The 21,472-nt window shown below is 50.5% G+C and overlaps 1 protein-coding gene across 3 annotated transcripts in view; it reads right to left on the bottom strand.

Annotated features, from left to right (window-relative positions):
• Positions 1 to 21,472, bottom strand: part of LOC119465555 (oxidative stress-induced growth inhibitor 2) — a 170,832-nt gene that overhangs the window by 61,532 nt on the left and 87,828 nt on the right. The window contains exon 1 of one of the 3 annotated variants that reach the window (XM_049669397.1): positions 14,622 to 14,965. The exons of the other annotated variants lie outside the window; for them this stretch is intronic. Coding sequence (XP_049525354.1) covers positions 14,622 to 14,903 — 282 coding nt within the window. The 5' untranslated portion in view covers positions 14,904 to 14,965. Of the gene's footprint in view, positions 1 to 14,621; positions 14,966 to 21,472 lie in introns of those variants that run through there. 3 annotated transcript variants of the gene reach the window in all.

The following is a 21,472-nucleotide window of genomic DNA, read 5'->3' as shown; positions in this document are numbered from 1 at the left end:
AGACATGGTACACAAAGCTTGGAACATGAAAATTCCTAACCTTCACACCCACGCAGATGTTCAGACGTGAAAAAGAAGTAGTTCTGTTGTGTCATTTTGTATAGCATTATTTATCGTATGTTTCCTCTAAAGACATGTAAAAATGTTTTGCATACATGCAAGAAAAAGCGTTACCATATGTTTACTTGCGCGTTTATTATCTGTGTGCATATATATGTATATTTTCTGTGCTTGATTGCTGTCAAATAGAGACGGCTGAGGTACCATAGCTGAGGGCCCGCGTTTCTAGCAGACCACACGCTCTACACGTGCCGCATTGCCCGTGCCACGCCGCCGGCTTCAGCCACTCAGCGCATGCGCACGTGGAACCAAGCTGTTTTATGATTTCCACGCGCCTCGGCAGATGGCGCTACGCGATGGTAAGTGGTTCTTGAGGGAAAGGGAAAGGTTGGCGCTATCTTCTGCAGCCCTTGAGGGAGCACGGCTCAGCGCCAACGGGGAGGGGTAAGTGGGAGCGAAAGAAGGGATAGAGTGGAGACGCCATGGCTGGGCGAAGCAAAACCGGCAGGCATAGGCGGCACGTATCAGGCCGAGATGGAAGGCCTTGGTGTGCTGCAGAGTCTGCAGGGGTGTTGTGCCAGGCCGGTCAGGCCCGGGGTGGAGTGGGAGGCCGTGAGGCCTTCCCGCTTGTAGAAATGTCCTTAGAGGCGTGCGGAGAGCCCTGACGAGTCAAGGAACTCCACGACGCCTCGAAGTGCAGAAAGGTGGTGTCGGCCGGGGAAGAGGAGATACGCGATGAGAATCGTCGGCTGGCAGCTGAAGGGAAGGAGAAAGCATGGACGAAAGCGTGAAGCGGAGCGGAGGGAGAGAGCAATGAGCTAGACACCCGGCGCCGGCGTTGCACGGTTTGTCCCGAGCGAATGCGTTGTGCGTCGGTGAAGTCGGCACTACTGCGTTATCTTTACCGTGTGTGCAACCTCCGAGAATGGACGACCGCGTTGAGCAATAACAAACTTCGTTCTGGGAACATTATATTGATATGCAATAACTGTAAATCCACAATAAAAACAAACTAATACTGAAAACTTCAAAGTAGCTTTATTAAAAAAAAAAAAAAAAAAAAAAACGAGCAAAAAGTTTGAGAACACGAAGAAAAAAAAAGAACATTCTCCAGGGATGCGAAAGAATGCGGGCTTGCATTCATAGGCCGATCATCCGGCCGAACACAACTAAATGTCTGCTCGTAAACGGATGCTTCCTCCGCTGGAAGCAACCATCCGGCTTGCGTCCTGCTTCTATTTCTTTTCGCCTTCCAAGTTCTGCTGAGGCGTCACCTTGTCCCCAGCTGTGGGCTCCTGGAAAAAGGGAAACTTTTTCTTTAAGATGCCTTCGAGCCTCTTTGACTTCATCTTCGCCACTTGATCTTGGCCACCAACCGGCGGGATGACGCGATTTTCTACAGTGTCCATCTCGGCGATTCCGACATCCTCGGCCCTGGTGTCGGAGTCTACAGTGTCCATCTCGGCGATTCCGACATCCTCGGCCCTGGTGTCGGAGTCCTTCACCAACGGGGTGGCCGTAGTAGCTACTTCGTTAAGAGGAGCACTCGTCGCCTCCTCCGAGATCTCCTCAACTGGCGCCGGCGCCGAAACGCCGCTTGTTGAGGCACCTGTCGACGGTGAATGCTTCCCCCGTGGCAGCTTCTTGCGGCCGCGAGCTAGACGACGCTTGCGGCTTGCACGCCCAGTACAGCCGGGGGCCCCAGTCTCGTCGCTCGGAGGGGAAAAGTTGAAGTCCAAAATATCTAGGCGACTGTGCGTGACGCGCAGGTAGGCCGCCAGTTCCCTTCGGGACCGAAACTTGCGACCTTCAGGATTGAAGACATACACGTCATATTTACCCGCAGTGCGTCCACTTTTTCTCTGGTACAGCTTGCGGACCCATCCCTCGGGCACACCACTTTCCGACATGGATTTAGCAGGGCTCGGAATCAGCCAGGTGACGATGTAGAGGTAGGGATGACAGCCGCAGCGCGCCCGTTTGTGTGTTTTCTAAAATAAACCAAGCTGGGCTTCGATCTTTTCACCAAAGCGCGTGCTCTTCTGCGTTAAGATGGCGACGCTTTTTACCAGGACCGGCCTTCGCAATGCAAAAGTAGTGCAAGCGTGGATAGCGCGACACCTAGCTCGCAAAAAAGTATCGCTCGGGACGACAAAATCCTAAAACAATAATAATAATAATAATAATAATAATAATAATAATAATAATAATAATAATAATAATAATAATAATGCTAGTAAAGAAGAGAAAAAACTAGAATGTATGGTGCTGCAAACACGTATTGGTAGACAGAAGGAACCTAGTGCCCTCTAAACGCACACGTGAGTTCGGCTATTTTTGTTGTAGGCAGAGAGCTTCCTACAAAATTACTGTTGTTAACCTCGTACAATTGTTAAAAACACGGTTTTAGATGGTTAAAACCGAGACCGTCTTCTTTATGGACAACGTTATTAAAGGGTGCACAACTAAAGTTCCGTGGCAATGATTTTACAAAGCTGGCAACAGTGCCACAAATTTATTCAGTGTGCCCGTGTCGGTTCTAGCCATGGAGGTACCCAATCTAGTAACGGTGGAGGTGCCCCATATGCTACCGCTGGTAAGCTAATCACAGCTCTTTTATTTTGTAACAAATAAAATAAAATCAATCCAGCCACGGAGGCAAGCAAGTTGCTTCCTGCAACCGCCCTTTAAAAAAACAATGATGTGTATGCTCTCATTTTAAAATGGCACCCAAACACGCCATTAAACCAGGGGCTTTTTTACAAGCCATGTTAAGGGGGGACGCGGCTTTCGCATCGCGAAAAATGGCTGAAAAATCGATTTTTTGAAAATCACATTTTCAGTTTCTGTAACTCTTATTCTATCTGATTCCGAAATATCATCACTGAAAACCAAGTAGAAGTGCTCTAAAAAAATTGTATCAGCCAAGGTGCCGAAAAATTGCGCGGAAATCGCGAAAAAACGGCGTTATTCAAGCCACGATATCTCCGGAACGGCGCAACCGAGCGCCGCCATCTTGGTCTCGTTGGAAAGCGCATTTCTCCGTCTTCAAATCTGCCGCTTCAGCTATCTCCTCCATACAGAAACAAGCACACAAAAAGCAAATGATTGAAGGTCGTGCCGGAGCCACCGATTGGCCGCGCCCGCCACGTGACTTCAGCGCGGTTCGCCATTGGTCCGGTACTCGCTCCGTGATGGCGTCGTCTGCTCCGCTTGTTGCGGTCTCCTCGCGAGCTCCGGACAGTTTCCGTAATCTCGACGAGTGTTAAAGCGGGCGCTACCCGGACATCGCAATAGCGTGGCCGATTCCGCTTTTTGTGGACGTCTCAGACCCGTGGCTAAGCATTCCAAGCATCGGTGACGCAGACTTCGCGACCGAGCTTCGGGCACGGAATGCTCGGACACGCGGCTAAGCCTCTCGCGCGTAGGCGTCTCCGACTCGGCGATAAAGCACATCGCGCGCGGACTTCTCGTATCCTTGCCTAAGCATTTCGTGCGTTGGCGCCTCCGACTGCGCGACTAAGCAAATCGAGCGTCGACTCCTCGAGCCCGCGGCTACGCATTTCGCGCGTCGGCACATCGCTCAACAAGTGTCGACTCCTCGGACCCGCGGCTACGCACTTCGCGCGTCGGCACCGCGAGTGTCGACTCCTCGAGCCCGCGGCTAGGCATTTCGCGAGTCGGCACCTCGGACTGTGCGACTAAGCTAATCGAGCATCGACTCCTCGAGCCCGCGGCTAGGCATTTCGCGCTTCGGCACATCGCTCATCGAGTGTCGACTCCTCGGACCCGCGGCTAGGCACTTCGCGCGTCGGCACCTCAAGCGTCGACTCCTCGAGCCCGCGGCTAGGCATTTCGCGTGTCGGCAAATCGCTCATGGAGTGTCGACACCTCGAGCGTCTATTCCTCGGACCCGCGGCTAGGAATTTCGCGCGTTGGCACCTCGGACTGCGCGATTGAGCTTACCGAGCGTCTGGACCCGCGACCAGGCATTTCGCGCATCGGCACCTCGGACTGCGCGACTAAGCTCGTCGAGCGTCTATTCCGCGGGCCCGCGACGAGGCATTTCGCACATCGGCACCTCGGACCCGCGACTTGGCACATCGCGCGCCGACTCTATTATCGTAATGCCACGATATCTCGTAACAATACCTATCATCATACCACCCCTTTTAATCATAAAGAGAACCTTATCATGAGCTCTGTTCACTAGGCCACTTGGGCTGGCACAGACACCTGGCTGCAGAAGTGAGGCATGATACAAAAGTACAGGCTGGAAAGCACCTAGCAGCTGCATTGCTGCCTATCTATCAGTGGCTCTCCTAACCTCCATAGCCATTGTCAATGGAAGATGATTCAGAAGGCTGCTGAGAGCCTTCATTCAGTAACATGGTCGATTCTACCAAAAGAAAACAATGCCTCACTGACTGCACTAGAGGCTGCTATCAATGAGGCAGTCTGCAGATAAAACGCTAGAACTACTGTATATTTATGCCCACATAGTTCTGCACCTCACTTGGTTTAAAACCCAGGCACCATGCTCTTTGTAGAGCAGCAGTAAAGAATGCCATACAAACATGAAAAAGGCAGAACGAAGGCTCAGCAGACCAGAGGCCACATGTCCAAGAAGCCCCACGTCACAAAACACATTAAAGATTACAACTTTAGTGCGTTTTAGAGAACTGAAGAGAAGGTGCAACTTTGAGAGCCGTTTTCTCAAAACTGTTTTTTCGCCTTTCTGCTCAGTTTCTGGAGCTGATTTCTTCGTTACCGTTTAGCCTATTTTGATTCTGTTTTTTTTTTTTTTTTTGTCACGTTCCTTGGACTACAGTGCAGGTCGAGACAGTCTCGCATTTTTATCTTGACTTTTTATAAATTTATGACATGGCTATTCGTTCACCCCGAAAGTGTGCTTGGTGTGAAGGTAACTTGAAAAATGACTAAAAAATTTGTGGTGCGAAAAAAAAAAGTAAGACTGTCACGACCTTCAGCACGCATTGAGCTATGCAGTCAATACTCAGCGAGCCTTCCATCATGTTTTTTTAAGCTCCCCAGGCCCTCCAGAAAGTTCAAGAGAGAAAAATACTGCTCAATAAAATGTTCTCAAGGTATCACTCTGAAACTTTTATGGAAGTATCGGGGAGACATTCTACACATTTGTGCCAATTTTCATCAAAATCCATGGAGAAATCAAGAAGTTGATTTTCAAAGCCACGTCCCCCCTTAAGTTTCCCACCTGGGGTAAACATTTTGACGCAAAGTTAGGCGGAAAAATCTTTGCGAATAAGTTATCTAAAAAAAGTTTGGGCTACTTCTTTCGCATCTTATTTTTGACTATGTGGTAGCATAAAGAGTGCGAAAACACACAAAATTTTTAAAAAATAAAATGAAAAAGAAACCATGTCAGAGATTACTGCAGTTTGACCGACCAGCCTCTATCACACTCCGGAGCAATTTAAATCGCAGTTTTTATTCGGCGCAATGTAGCGAACAGCTCTTTCAAATTTCAACAAAGCAGCGGAAAATTAATTATGGCCTTGGAGATTAGTTTCTACTGCTCGCTGGGGTCGCGTTGCGGACATATCGAGAGGCGCAGACGAAGATAGTGGCGGCTACGTAACTTGTGGCGCCAAAGGGTGCAGCAGTACTGGCTATAGTTGATCAGTTTTAGGGGCGAAGCTCCTTAGTCCTTAAGGTCCAGCCGTGTCCGCCGTCGCGCCGTTGTAGCCACGCTAGTACTCGCCGCTCCCGCTAGAGGCGCAGCTGTGCTCTGTACGATAACAAATCTGTACGATAATCTGTACGATAACAATACGAAAATCTGTACGATAACACAAAGGGCAGTGCCTTGCTATTTGAGGCTCGAGCCGGTTGCCTAAGGACGAAAACATATCGGAACAAATATTCGGAATTAGATGAGACATGTGTATGCTGCAGTAAAGATCCAGAGACCACTCAGCACATCCTAATGGAATGCGACGGGATCCACCCAGCGAGAACCGTAGGTAACGTGCAACTCCCAGGAGCGCTTGGGTTTAAAGTGGAAGGAAACATAAACAGATCAGCCGTAGAGATCAGCAAGAGACGATTAGAGTACTGGTGGAAAAAAAGTAGGGAAAAGATGCATGCGACCTGATCTCTTAAAATCATAGGCAGCGGTACAAGGTAAATTTTTGAAAAAGAAAAAATAATGATAGGTATACAAAAATGCAGGATAAAGAACATGTATAGTATACCTGATTAAATCAAGCAGGCTAGGTGACTATTTGTCGCCGCCCCGTTTCAAAGGGGATGCCAATAGATCATCATCATCATCATCATCTCTCGTTCCCGACGCGCGCTCTCTCTCGTCCGTAGCTAGGGGCGCTGCGGTGCACAAGAGCCTAGGGTGCCTTGATGCCCGCGCGCGGCGCTGAGGGTGAGGACACGCGCGTCGTCTGCTACGGCGGCCGCCATTACGCCGCCCACCGCAGCTGGGTAGCATGCGAAACGCGCTACCGCATGCGGTGCACGGATACGTTCGGAAACAAGTACACGTTAGCGAGCTTTTTTTCTTCATTTTTTTTTCTTTTTTTAAAGCTTGGACAGCGCTTGTGCTGTTCCCTAAATGATTATTTAGGGAACGATGTAATTCATATAAGCTGACGGCCTGCGCTTGTGTTATGCGCTAGACGTTGACGTAGGCTTCGTTATATTAAAAACGAATCCTCTTGCTTAGGCCGGAAACGACAGAGTTTCGATAAGTCTAAACCCTTACTTATTTTCCTCGTAAACTCTGCATTCCAAATACACAAAGGTACACAGAATCGTTTATAGCACTCATATACATGCCAGCAGCAGCAGTAGTATATGTATCTCAACACACAAATTTTAGCGTTGCGAAGCTCAAGTGCTCAGATTACCATGCTAGAATTACCATGCTAGAGGGAAACGAGCACCGACCTAACAAAACGCACGCCATGCGCAAGTGGCCGGTCGGGGGCGTCAAAATGGCGGCCACGCTGCCGCCAAGGTCGAGGAGGCGGCACCTGCCCCTTCAAAAGCTGACACCACTCTAAGAGGGGGCGCGCGCATCGAGGCACTCTACAAGAGCCTTCCTTCCCGACGCGCGCTCTCTTTCTCTCTCTCCGTAGCTCTGGTTTACCCGAATGATCCCCCCGGTGCTTCGCCCACTCATCATCATTCACGTCGTGGATATACGATTTTTTTTGTGCTTACTCAAATTACTGGGCAGTACGGATGACTCCGTGAAATTAAAAGGAGCCCACAATTTCTTTGTCTCTCTCTTTTTTTCTTTCTCTCTCTCTACGTCTGAGGCTTTCTCCTTGCCCCCCCCCCCCCCCCGCCCTTCTATCTTGCGACGACAGTTACATTTTGCTAGGTCGCATGGCGTCGGCTTTGAGAGAGCTGGCTTTTATGCCGTGTCCTCCGACGTTCGCCGCGCTAATGCGCATCACACAAATTATTTATTCGTTCTTTTCCAGTCACACGATGGTGCGTTGGCGACACCGAGATTTATCTCCAGAGAGGGGTTTGAGGCTGCCCTGTTGTAGCAAAACGTTTTGATCGAAATACTATTGATTAACGCAACACTTACGTGTAAATGAGTTTCTGAAGCTGCCGCAGAACAGTATGCACGAGCCTTATTCAAAGTTACATTATTCGTATACAGTAAGGCCGCATGTGCGGCCAAAACTAAGGCGCCAGTTTTTCAAGTGAACATTCCAGTACTTTGCTGGCCGTCGTTGTTACTGCTGCTGTGTTGTCGAATAGCTCAACACAGGAGCGCACACATGTAACGCGTCACCTTAAGGCACGTACACACTAGCGGCAAAACGCGCGCGGCGCGCCGCGAAAGCAGCCGCGAAGCAGGTTTTTCTTGCCGCGGGAGGGATCGCTCCTGGACCGATTTTTTGCGGTTTGCCGCGTGCCGCGGCTGAAGGAGACCAATGAGAGCGGCCCGCTTCCATGACGTGCGCGCGGGAAACTGGTGTAATAAGGACCCGCCCGAGCGCTCGTTCGAGAAGGGGGGAGGAGTCTATGCTGTCACGTGACTGCCGCAGCGGCGCGCCGCCAGTTGGTGTGGCCGCCCTGCCGCTAGTGTGTACGTGCCATTACACGTACAGCCTTAGCCCTACAGACAGTGCCAATGGCCGGCTCTGTACTCTACTGAATTACGCAATGAAGCAACCTAAATAGCGCCATCATTCCTTTGTTCAAGCGAATAACCTTCTTTGGCTCCTTCTCATGTTTTTGTGGTGCACGTGTTGCCGCGCGAGGGCTGTACGGCGTCCGAATGTGTAAATGCTGTGGTCGGTGGTGTCGGCTGTGCAGCGTCCAAGTCCGCTACGCGTCTCTTGTCAAAATGCGCCGCTTCGTATTGCCGGCTTACCACAGCTTCGCTTAAACCGACCCTTAAGCCGCGTGTCTTACCCCACGGCACATTATATTTCAGTAAATGTGTGCCAGCGATATCCGCAGAGGCGCGGATATAGTTCGACGTAGCGTAAGCGCGCGCGCACGCCCGCACCAAGGACCTCCCTGGCCCGCACACGCTACGTCACGTTGGCGAGAACAGCGGCGTCGACGCACTGGCGCAGTCAACGTCGCGGCGACCCACAATGCCCATGCATTGCGTGAACAAAAGAAAGGCACCCACGCCACTTCGCCCACGGCCCCAAACAGCCGTTCTTGTAAACGAGCAATCGCAGGGAATTGTGCTGCTAGCGCTTCCGGTTATCGGCGGCATGCCCGGCGCACGTGTTTTTTCTACGCGGTTTCAACTGTCACGAAGCTTTCCGTCCGCTTTGTGAACATGTCGTACCATTCATGCGCTGATTTCTAGGTTTCGCTTATGACGAGCCAAGAAAGGCAAGGATACGCTTTATTTATAAACGAACTCTGGTTTTCGTTTCGGCGGCCTTTTTTGTTTCTGCGAGGTTTTTAGCGACATTTGTGCTTGGACGCACCGTCACTGACTGCTCTGCCTGCGGGTCAATCAGACAGGTGAAAAAGTTATTACGATAATTTATCCCACATCGGGTGCACATTATATGCACGCGCGCGCTTCAGTGGTCGCAGTAACGGCGCATGTGTGATAACCATGCTGTCAACGATTTCTCGGTATAGCTTCGCAGACAAGGCGTCTCGCCGATATTACGACTGCGCATTATCTCTATCTGTGCTGAAGGAGCTAAGGTGGGCTAGTTGGTTACGAGTATTATGTATGTATCTCGCTGTGCCCCGCCTAAATTCGCGCTGTAAAACCTCGTTTCATAGTACCTCTGTATGTGCATGCGAGTACTGAAATAGTTCTGGGCCGGTATTTTGTAGCGATGCCTTTAAAGTAATAATGCCTTTTCGCGCTTATCGCGCTTTGTCAGTGGTCGGAGCAACGGTCAGGACCGCTCGCGTTATCAACGGGATCCGCCGGCCGTGAGCGGTGGATGATAAGACTAGAGTAGAATAATAGTAAATTCCACTGGCGGATCTGGAGCAAGTTTTTTTGCTCCGCGGCCGAGAATTTGAATTCCACTGGCGGATCCAGAGCAAGATCGCATGTTCCACTGGGCGATTTGGGGCAACTTGCTCCGCGACGGAGCGCTCCGCGTTGATCCGTCTTATTTCGCCGGAACTCCAGCGACTAGGCGCCGTCACTTCCGGAACAATCGGGTACGTCGGTTGCTTGCAGCGCTTTTTCAAGCGCTGTCTGGTAACCCTGTGGCGTTGTTTACAGTTCTGAAATGGCGTCGTTCGACCCTGCCGGATTGCTCGTTGCTTTGAGCGACAGCGACAGTTCGCACAGTTCCTCTTCAGAAAGCAGCAGCAGCAGCGATGAGGATGAGTCGTACGTACTGTACGAAATTTTATTTATAGTGAATTCCACTGGCGGATCTGGAGCGGTGTGCCGAATCCACGACGGAGCAAGAAAATCCGCCGCGGAGCGACCCGATCCCGATCGACCAGTGAAAAACACGCTTCGGCAGGGATTGCAGCGGAAGTTGTCGCACGCATCCGGTTACCCATGTTGCCAATCTCGCATTAGACCACGTAGGGGGTTCTAGGCACAGCGGCAACTGCACTTCGCGTCTTCTTCGAGGTAGCCGACGATTTTGGGGCGTTTGTGCGGAGGCTCTGCAAACATTTCATTAAATAAAATTTCGTACAGTACGTACGACTCATCCTCATCGCTGCTGCTGCTGCTTTCTGAAGAGGAACTGTGCGAACTGTCGCTGTCGCTCAAAGCAACGAGCAATCCGGCAGGGTCGAACGACGCCATTTCAGAACTGTAAACAACGCCACAGGGTTACCAGACAGCGCTTGAAAAAGCGCTGCAAGCAACCGACGTACCCGATTGTTCCGGAAGTGACGGCGCCTAGTCGCTGGAGTTCCGGCGAAATAAGACGGATCAACGCGGAGCGCTCCGTCGCGGAGCAAGTTGCCCCAAATCGCCCAGTGGAACATGCGATCTTGCTCTGGATCCGCCAGTGGAATTCAAATTCTCGGCCGCGGAGCAAAAAAAACTTGCTCCAGATCCGCCAGTGGAATTTACTATTAATGAAATGTTTGCAGAGCCTCCGCACAAACGCCCCAAAATCGTCGGCTACGTCGAAGAAGACGCGAAGTGCAGTTGCCGCTGTGCCTAGAACCCCCAACGTGGTCTAATGCGAGATTGGCAACATGGGTAACCGGATGCGTGCGACAACTTCCGCTGCAATCCCTGCCGGAGCGAGTTTATTTTTCACTGGTCGATCGGGATCGGGTCGCTCCGCGGCGGATTTTCTTGCTCCGTCGTGGATTCGGCACACCGCGAAGGGACACACCTGTAGCGCTGCACTGCCGATCCGGGCAGCATTACATGTGTAGCGTGCGTTGGAAAATGTGGCCCGACTATTACTAACTGAATGAACCAAGCGTGGTGTGAGCGCGCACAAACAAACATGAATAGATCACACTGAATGACTGCAGACAACGACTGTCAAAACGCTGGCAGCAAGCAGCGGGGAAGGTACGTGCGGTCTATCGCTTCAACGGAAACTGAGCGTGCATAAAGGTCAGAGCCGTGTGGAGATAAGAGACGGTGCGGCGAGCGACGAGCGCGGTTGCTGGCAGAGGAAAACGGAAATAGGTTTATTTTCATCTTGCCTATCATTCTATAGAGCGCCTTTTCTGCCACGCTCTTCTGCGGGAGAGCGCCCCGTTCGTAAAAAACCCCGAAGATTGGCCACGAAAAGGCGCAGCGCAGAAACGAGAACTGCGTTGTTGCGTTCGCGACCGGGAGATATGCATCCGCGCTCGTGACGCGACAAAAAGCGGCCGCAGCTACGCACGCCAGCTCACTGTTCACATAGTTGTGCCCGTCGAAGCCGCCACCCTCGGATATCGCCGGCGCGCAAAGAGCAAGCGCGGGAACATGCACGCTTGCAGTCCCGAAGGAACGCGCATGCGTGCAAGCGTCGTAGTAGTAAGTAGTAGTAAGTGGTTCTTGAGGAAAGGGAAAGGTTGACGCTATCTTCTGCAGCCCTTGAGGGAGCACGGCTCAGCGCCTGCAAGCGTCGGTCTCGACGCCAGGGGTGCGCCACTAGAAGGAGAGGAGGACCGCTTTGGCACGCGCTCGCGCCCCCCGCAATATTTTGTGGCCGAGTAGATACTAGCGGCAAAACGAAGCCTTATGGTATCTTCGACTGGTCGCATCCACCCCCGAAACAGAGTCGTGCAGATCCGGCGTTCCCCGAACTCAGAGGTAGAGGACAAGCGCGCAAGCCGAACGTGTGACTCGCTCTCGGATGAGGAAATGGCAGATGGGAAACCACGTGACTACTGCTAACGTCCGATGTTTTGCCTATCCGAAGCTAAACCGACGGATGCGTCGGTGGGACGACCGTTCGTTGAGCCGCCAGCATGCTGTGGCCTAGGTTGCCTAGGCTACGGTGGACCGTCGCCAAGAACGGCGACGCTGTGCTGTGATGACGTTGCTGGAAACGCTCTCATCTCGACGACTGCTCCGACGACAGGGCGCGGAGCGCCTCAGAGCGCTCGACGCGGGAGGAGAGCAATCGAAAAGAACCAACCGAACGCAAGGCGCGCACCCTCTTTCAACCAGCCGAAGACAACGCCGCTCGAGAGAGCGATCTAGAGCGCTCCAAGGCGACCAGTCGAAGATACCAATAGAGTAATCCGTATGTTACTCTATGACGAAGCTGCGGCAGGGCGGCCACACGAGCCGGCGGCGCGCCGCTGCGGCAGTCACGTGACAGCACAGACACTCTTCCCCTTCTCGAACTATCCGTCAGCTCACGCCTGCAGATGATAGTGCGAAACGAGTTTCCGGCTAAACCGGACGCGAGTACGAAACGAGTGGTTGGGCGGGTCCGCATGACACCAGTCTTCCGCGCGCACGTCACGGATGTGGGCCGCTCTCATTGGTCTCCTTCACCCGCGGCACGCGACCAACCGCAACAAATCGGTCCGGGAGCGATCCCTGCCGCGGCAAGAAAAACTTGCTTCGCGGCTGCTTCGGCGCGCGTTTTGCCGCCAGTGTGTACGTGTCATAAGGAAGCTACATAACTGGCCTGTGACCTCATTGTCCGTAACTAAATGCTCGTAGTCTGAGGCTGGTAACTTTCGATCTCCGTTGATTTCGACCTGCAGCGAAATTTTCGACCGCGACTGAAAGACAAAGCATGATTGAGGAGAAAAGGTTCATGAAGTGTGCTTGAAAATGACGTACATCAGCGCTCTATCTGCATTCACTCGAGCGCACCCGAAAGTATAGCACGTGGCATAGTACGCGTCAAGTATAGCACGTATAGTTCGCGTCAAAAACGCTCGTACACGAGCTCGAGACGAACGGCTGTGTTCGCCGTCATAGGCGCAAGTTCACCAAAACATAATTACTTAAGCAAGACTCAACTGGCCCAGTGGTTAGCTCTCCTTAATAACGTGGAAGGCATGCAATACGCCATGATAATGCTTCTATGTCTGCGTAGTATTTAATGCCGAGAATAACCGTTCTCCATGCAGATATAAGCTTGAGATCCTTACGACTTCGTGAATTTGCGAGTATAATGGTTAAAGCAACAAAGCGGGAGTTTGGCGCGTCAGTGAATACACAGTCTGCGAACACAAAGGTGAGTGAGAGTAGGCTTATTCTGCTGACCTATGATAGCTCGTATACAAGTCGAGAAGCGCGGAAAACAAAATATGCGAAACATTGAGGGCACTAATACCATCTACAATTTTCATGTCCTGCGGACTTGGAATCTGAAAGCGGCAAAACGAAATAATTGCCATCGCCTATCTTCTCGCCCATCGCCTGCGTCACCAATTCTTCCAGAGGTCACCCGCGAAGCTTTTGATCGTGAAATGTTTCTGGCGTCGACAGCCTCCAGGTATACACCGATTGGTGCGCGATTCGGCAAGTTAATTTCCTCTGTTGTCTTTCCTCTGAATTTCCGCGGAAGGCGTTCGACAGTGTGACAAGTATTCCGCAGCAAGAGGCGCGTGAAAGGGCCAGGCGGGCTAACTGCGCAAACACCTTCTGCAAAACAAACCGGTCCACTACGAATAGAAAGCGAGCGCGATTGTAAAATTAGACCGTAAGACCTCCTTAGCTGTAAAATAAGTTAGGCATGCAGCCTTTATAATGGGTTGAATAAATTAGTACGCGCATTTGGTCGTTTCTGTACCCTAGTGCTCATACACCTTCTGAGGGAGACACACAACGCCCGATTTCTTTTCTCTATCTAAAGACGGGAAGAAGATGACGCATAAGAGATGGGCACAAGGGCGACGTGCCGCTGTCGACGAGTCGTAAACATACAAGAGCCTTAGCACCGGATGAACTGCCATGAGATAAGTGAAGCAGCCCCAAGTTGGAAATTGGCCACGACTGACGACAAACGCGGCAATTCAGTATTACGCTGCGATAAGACTCATGGTAAGTTTTTTTTTCTTTTTTTTTTCTTTTTTTTTTTAGAACAGTGCGCCGCAGCGTGCCATCAGAAAAAAGAAAAGTTTCCTAGCAGTTGCCGCTAGCTGTCACAACCAGGGCAACACCACAATCGCGAACAGAAACTCAGCCCTGATACGTAGGGAACCCGTTATCAATAATGCCCTCTTAGGCGGGAGAAAAACCAATACGAAGTTACACGGAAAGCGACGCATGAATACGCAAATATTCAAGTCCCAACAACAAAATCACTAGGAGAGTGGCGGTTTATCATCGAGCGAGATATTTTCTGCGCAGAGACATGCCTTGTTCTCACTGGTGATGCAACAAGAACACGGGCAAGCGTATGCAACACAACAGCCGCAGGTGGGGTAAAACACAAGCAGATACGGGAGACACACGCACACATGTCACGTGTATACGCCGGAAGCGAGCGGCACGTATAACATACATCGCGAGTAACTAAGCAGCGAATGCGTTAGAACCGCGTGCGCTGCATGCAAATGTATAGCGCGTGCCGTTATAACTAGTCGCAGGCCGATATAACTATGTGGCAGTGCTTTCTTCATACAAGCGTGCGTAGCACGCAAAAGCAAGCTTAAGGACTTACCTGCAAGCGCGAAAGACGCGGCCACGCACACTGTGCCTCGCTGCGCTTTCCGCGTTGCTGCTTCCTGGTCAAATGACGTCCGTTCTTAACCACACTTGCACACAAGGCATTTTGAAGAAGCGCAAATAAGAAGAAGACTTCCAGCGAAACAAAAACCGCGAGCGACAAGATGAAGCCGCGCGAAGCGCTGCAAGGTATACGCAGCACACGCGCCTGGGATGTTATCCGAGCCGCGTGCGCACGGTCCTTCTGTACCCTGCAGTGCCGCGCGGGATATGCCATCGCCGCAGAAGCAAGGCCAAGCGGGAGACGTGCGACATTGTGCACGGCGCAGCAGACACAACAAGGAGCACTGAGAGCGGCGCGCTCCGCAGGCAACTCGGTCCACCGGCTGCGGCACGCCATTCGCAGGGCCAAACGTTGCCCGGGTTTCCAGGCGCAGCTCTACTTTCTTTCACGTACCTATATATAACGCACGAACGCATACAAAACAAGACAACACAGAAAACGCAAGCGCGTCGACGCGGCCCGCTGAAGTGCCCGTTCGAAATGGACGGCACAGCTAAGGCACGGGACTGTGATATACGTATACGAGTGAAGGGCCTCTGCAACATGCACTGGTCGCTCTCTCAAGGCGTATCCGTCCTGGCAGGCATACAACGATGAAACATCAGCGAGCACGGTGGTCTTATAGTTGCGCAGACGTTTCTTCGCATGTCTCGACAAGAACACAATAAATCGGTGAAGACAGAAAAGGAAGAAAACACGAGTGAATGCCGGGAAAAGACTGCGGCGACACGAGCCGTCGCGATTGTCTCGATCACGACGCGCGAAAGTGAATACTGCTGATAACTTTAATGCTGCCGCTCCTGGACACGGTAATCTCGCAGGAAGCGTAAAAAAAAAAAAAAAAAAAAAAAAAAAAAAAAAGAAAGTACGCAGTGACATGCGCGCCAAAATTAAGATGTCCCCGACAGGATGACCGCATTCAAACGTACACGCGTATTGCAAAAACTTGTGCGACGATTACGATCATTTGAGCGCAACTGTATACGTATTCTCATTTCACGTTGTAGTGAGGCAACGAATTCGAGAGCTAAATAATCACTGTACCGACTGGCAACGGGCCAGTGCCGTCAGCGCCTTTGCAGAGGGAGGGCAGTGTGGGAACGCTGGCATGATGAGCGGCATCGGAGCCAGCTGTGGAAGACAACGCCGACGAACGCGCGAGCAGTGGAACGAGCGCGTTCGCGCGGTTACGTCGAGGGACGCCGACGCTCAACCCAGAAACGAGTGCCTAAGAGCTGCGTTCTGATACACTACTTATGCACTATACCTCACGCCATTCTTCGAGTGCTCGTTCCAGAGCGCTCCGACAGTGCTTCAATGCTTCGTAAAAGAGCATTAAAATTGTATTACGACATTAAAAGTGCCTAATAGCGGTAATCTGCCTTTTAATTATATTCATTAGAGATCTCGCAGCAATGCTTAGTCATTGATTTACAAAGAGAGAGAGAGGATAAGCAAGCATGTCAACCAGACGGTCGTCCGGTTGTCTATCATGCACGGGGAAAAGGGATTAGCAATTTAAAGAAAGAAGGCAAAGGGAGAGAGCTAACGCGCACAGTAGAAGACACAGGGTGTCTATAAGCGTATTTTGACGCAGGTCCGTTGGTATTAGGAATAGAATTAGAGCGAGCGCGCATGTAGTTTTTTTGTTTGATCATGGGTGAGCATGTACCGAGGCTCTTTGCATCTGTAGAGGGTCTACCGTACAGTTAGCTGAGCGCGCTCCGAGGAGACTGATGTTGGACGACGAAGCGGGTGCAGTCGAATTTATGTAGTGCAGCCGGGGTAGGATGTTGACGTAGGAGGCCGGAGGCCAATATTTATGCGGAGGCATCTACAACGCCACCTTTCGTGGCCCATGTGTAGTTCTGGGTCACGGATCCGCAGAATGTCTTTAACTTCAGTTTTAATGCGATTAGCATTTTCTGAGAACGTCATGCACTTTAAGGGGACGATCTGTTCGTGTCTCGAACCGTTTTCCCGCCAACTTTGGTCTCTGGATAGTCCATGCATGGTCTAATGGGAACAGCATCGGGCTAGTGCGCTCAGGGAACAGGACTCGAAACGAACTGTCGAACCAACTTGGCTCACTGGTTATAGCGCCCGCGCACCGCTTTTCGGTGTTTATCGTGAACTGCGCGCTTTCGCCGCTATTCTGGGATTGGCGAGTACAACAGCGCGAGCGTCCAATCTCGCCAGGCGGCAGAGAGTCCAGCCTAAACAACTTAGCGGTTGTAACGCAAGCGCTAAAGACCAGTCGTATTTGAGATGTCGCACGGGGCTTCTTTTGTCCTTTATAACGATGATAAGATATACCAATATACTGCATCGCGCAGCATTTCACAACTCTAACAGAACACCGATAAGTATTTGGCACGTCGAAGCCTTGACAGCGAGGGCAATGGGGTCATTGTGGAAACTGCCACAGCAGTTCTATCCTGCTAGGTGGCAGGGTTGTATGTTCTCGCAGTATTTAAGGGCACAAAGCCCATAACACACTGTCGCAAATGCTGGACTGAAGCTGCGATGAGCTGGTTCGTGTCAACTCAACAAACGTCTCATACTATTCAGTGACCGTAGAAAGCCTCCGGCTGTGTTTCGTGTTCAAGTTCATGGCACGCACCCAAAAACGAAGCGCACCCGTGCGATACCCATACTGTATAGAGAGCAACATTTGTCGCTCTCAACCGTGTAAGCCTGTTTCGACACCACTGAATTTCTCGGCATGCTCTAACCCCGTTCAGTAAACACGTATAAGCTGCGGAGAGCGGTGATCCTCGTGCGCTCGTCTTTACTTGCGTTTGTGAGGATGAAAAAAGAAACCTCGGGCACATGTCTCATCCGTTATTCGTTTTCTTTTCCTTGTGTGCGCTGTCAGTCGCAGGATGAGCGGCGTTCGGCATGGTGGATTTCGGTGTCCATAACCAGGTGTTTGGAACGTTGAAAAAATCATGCCTCTAAATTGTCTATTTCTTCCCCCCTGCTGTTGTAGTTGTTCTGAAATATTGATTTCTTACTTTATACCGACCTGCTCATTCAAGCTGTATTCGCATACCTGAATATATATATATATATATATATATATATATATATATATATCCTGTTTCTGCTAATGCATTGTTCCTGATACTGTTGCTTCGGCCAACTTCGCCTACAGTATTATGAAGAAAAAAAATAACTTGCATACATTAAAAATAAAAAGCTGAAGACAAGCGCGGGATTCGTAACCGTATGAGTAACCCTGTAAAACTAATTTATGCAGCAGTATACACAGCCGTCGCGATGTCGTGGAAGCCTTTCTCCCTCGCACTGTATAAAGGCCTGGCGGCGCCTGAATACACCCAGGCAAGGAAATGAGGAAGTGGCACAACGGCTGGCGCGAGCTGAGCGATGCCGTGCGCAGAAGAGGGAAAAGCGGCGGTATATACTAAGACAGTAGTGAGCCGAGCTGCTGCACCAGCGAGACGACCTTCAAACGCCGCATATGCAAAGAAGCTAGCGTCACTATCGTAAGATCTGCTGCAGTATACTTCTTGATGTGGGCGCAAGTGATTCTGGGAGTATTATTGAATTGAATTGTGCGGTTTTACGTGCCGTCACCACGATTTGTTTATGAGGCACGCCGTAGATGGGTGACTCCGGATGAATTTTGACCACCAGTAACGTGCCCCCAATGCACGGGACACTGGCGTTTTTGCACTTAGCGTGCTTAGCATGCGTTTGAGTCTATTCAGTTTAGCAGTCTACTGTCTAAGCAGTCTAATACCCCTGACACACGGACACTCTAAAGTCCTTTAGGTAAGGGGACATCTACCGGAAAGGCGTTCAAGCGCAGTGACACACGACAAAGTAATATCTCCCTTCCGGCAAAGTTCCTTTGCGGGAAAGTAGATCGGGCATCTACTTTTCGAGCGGAAAGGTGTACTCTCGCACACAGCGTGCACAACTCATCAATAGACGAAAACGTGTTACACAACTACGGTGCCCAGTAAGTATTTCTTTTACCTTGGAAAATGTATTAATCTTTAGCGGTAATGTGATTTGTCAAACCGTAAAGATTTACTCTAGCTATACTCTCAAACGCTCGCACCACGTCACTAGCGCCGCCATGTTGAATTCCGAATATGCGTATTATAAGCCATCAAAAATGGTAAAAAATGTTTTTAGGTTCTACAATCACTAAATGTAATCTACATGGGTAGCTTTTTGTAAATGTTTTCTCTCTTGCTGCTTGAACAAGCAACGCGTTTTTTTTTTTTCTTTTCTTTTTGGCGGCGTTTATCTGAGAAACCACCTAAAGAAGGTGTGGTGCCGTGTGTCATCGGCGCAACTCCTTTATTCAAAGGGTCCTTTGGAGTAACAAAAGGGGTTTCCTGCAAAGGACTTTACTTTTGTCCGTGTGTCAGGGGTATAAGGCGCGCGCTTGACTGTGTTTCGCCCATGGGTAATCTGCGGCCACTGACGTTACGTGCAGCGCTAGCAAGGTTGTCACGGCTGTCACCCGTTCGCCGTCGGCGCGAAGTCGATCGACGGGTATAAAAGCCGGTTGGTAGTTCCCTACTCAAGCGCACACAGGGAAAAAGTCAGAGTCCGGAGTTAAAAAAAAAAACACAAAAAAAACACGATATTTATCGACTGACCACGACACACAAATTAATAAAGATAAAATAAAAACACAGGAAAACTAACACACCTGAACTTAATATAGCTCAATGATGACGACAAAGAAATATGCCCAGCAATTACTAGTGGGTATAAAAATGAAGCGGGGCGCGGATCAAATATACAAGAATGCACTTAACAGTAGTTCACTAAAACAAAGTTCAAAAGAAAACAAACGATGACATACGCGTGGCCAGGCAGCAGCAGCAAGTCCATAGACCGTGAAGTCGGCGCGCAGAGCTTTCCCGAAGAATGCCGGCGAGCCGATCTTGTTGAGGCGGATGCGATTGCTGGGCTGGGTTTCCCGGGAGTCTAGATCTGACGACTTCCCTCAAGCAGGTTGAGCTAACTTGAGGCGAACTAGCGCGAGCTTCGTTGCAGATGCTGGTTTGTCGTCTCGTACGTCAACTAGTTACTTGGAATTCCGACGTGGCTAGGTGGCCCAGGCGATACTGGACGCTACTAGCTCCTTGACTGCTTCTCAGCGGATTACAGGCTCAGCTTCTAGACTGATTAGCAGGGCCAAAAACCTGCACTTAAATAGCCTCTCCTTTCCCTAGTTCCCTATGTCGGGGAACTGCAGGTATGCAGATTTCACCTAATTATTTCATTACTCCTCCCAAAAGTCTTGGCCGCGCCCCTTTTAATCAGGGGCGAGGGAACGGTTGATTCCCCTCCCCGCTGCCCCCCCCCCCCCCCGCACTGCGCCACACAGACACACACGCACACACTTGCGTCCGTTGACCAGCATAGAAGCAACAGCGGCCGCCGGCCATACGGCGCCCGTTAATCGGCGTGAGACCACGACGTTTTTGACACCCGTTAATCGGCGTGTCGCTATCTCGAAACTATATACCGCACCGTGAGACCACGACGTTTTTGGCGGCCGTTAATAGGGCGTGTCGATGACTCGAAACTGTGTCGCTCCGTGACAAAGGTAAATATAGCTGGTAGCGAAGGTTCCATAAAAGCCCATACGTTCGAAACATGGTGGTTCATTGGCGGTGCATGAGGCTTAGCGCCATCTGCGTGAGGAGGAATACTTCCGGCGGAAGAAAAATAATAAGACGTCATATCCGTTAAAAACAGAAGTGACGTTACTTCGTTCTCAAAGGCGCGAAATTTGTTTTCGGAGGCCTGTGATTAGAGCTGTATATTTAAATTATGGCGTTTTACGTGCCAAAACCACGATCTGGTTATGAGGCACGCCGTAGTGGGGGACGCCGGAAATTTGGACCACCTGGGGTTCTTTAACGTGCACCTAAATCTAAGTACACGGGTGTTTTCGCATTTTGCCCTCATCGAAATGCGGCCGCCGTGGCCGGGATTCGATCCCGCGACCTCGTGCTCAGCAGTCCAACACCATAGAGAGCTGTATATTCAAATGCCCCGCCATTCGACTTGATGGGCGTTCCGAGCTTTCAGCGCGGAAAGCGATGCAGGAAAAGGTCAGCCGTATACTGGTGTCGAAATCGCACCGCTTCACAGAACATACTTTCTTTGGAGGCCGACGAACGACTTGGGCGTACAGTGCTCGTCCTTTCGTCGGACGCCAAGACCGTCGGCCAGCGCTGTCGCACGAAAACAACAAAAGTAAACAAGTATCTGGCGGTCGCAACTCACTACTTTTGACTGAACACGTTAAGAAACAATGAAACTGCCCGCGTCACCAAATTCAGACAAACGTCGACAAGCAAAGCAACACAACATGTGAGGGGGGCGTATTGTAACAGGTGAACTTTATGAGCGCGCCTTTCTGCACACCTCAAGAGCTGCATTGCATTGCAAGTGCCCGCCGCTATCGGACGCCGCTATCGGTGGGCGCTCTTACGGTGAGCTCTGAAAAAAGGTATTTATTGATAATGATAAAGTAAAGTAGAGTTCTCTGCTTCTCTCATCATGCGTATATAAAATTTATTAGGAATTTTATTTTTGTTGAATTAATCTAACTGTGTCTCCCTTTAATGAAAAAGACGTTTTTTTTTCTTGTTTTTTTTTTTTCTCCAAAGTTTGTTCCCTCCAAACATAGCGCCGATTTTTCCTGCTGGGGCCTGAAAAAAGGAAACCATAATTTCTAATATTTATTGATAATGATAACTGCGTTTGTAGTAAAGTCATAG

The sequence above is a fragment of the Dermacentor silvarum genome, chromosome 1, assembly GCF_013339745.2.
Source record: "Dermacentor silvarum isolate Dsil-2018 chromosome 1, BIME_Dsil_1.4, whole genome shotgun sequence".
Classification (NCBI taxonomy): domain Eukaryota; kingdom Metazoa; phylum Arthropoda; class Arachnida; order Ixodida; family Ixodidae; genus Dermacentor; species Dermacentor silvarum.
The sequence above is the reverse complement of the archived record's forward strand: the minus strand, read 5'-3'. Positions and strand labels throughout refer to the sequence as shown.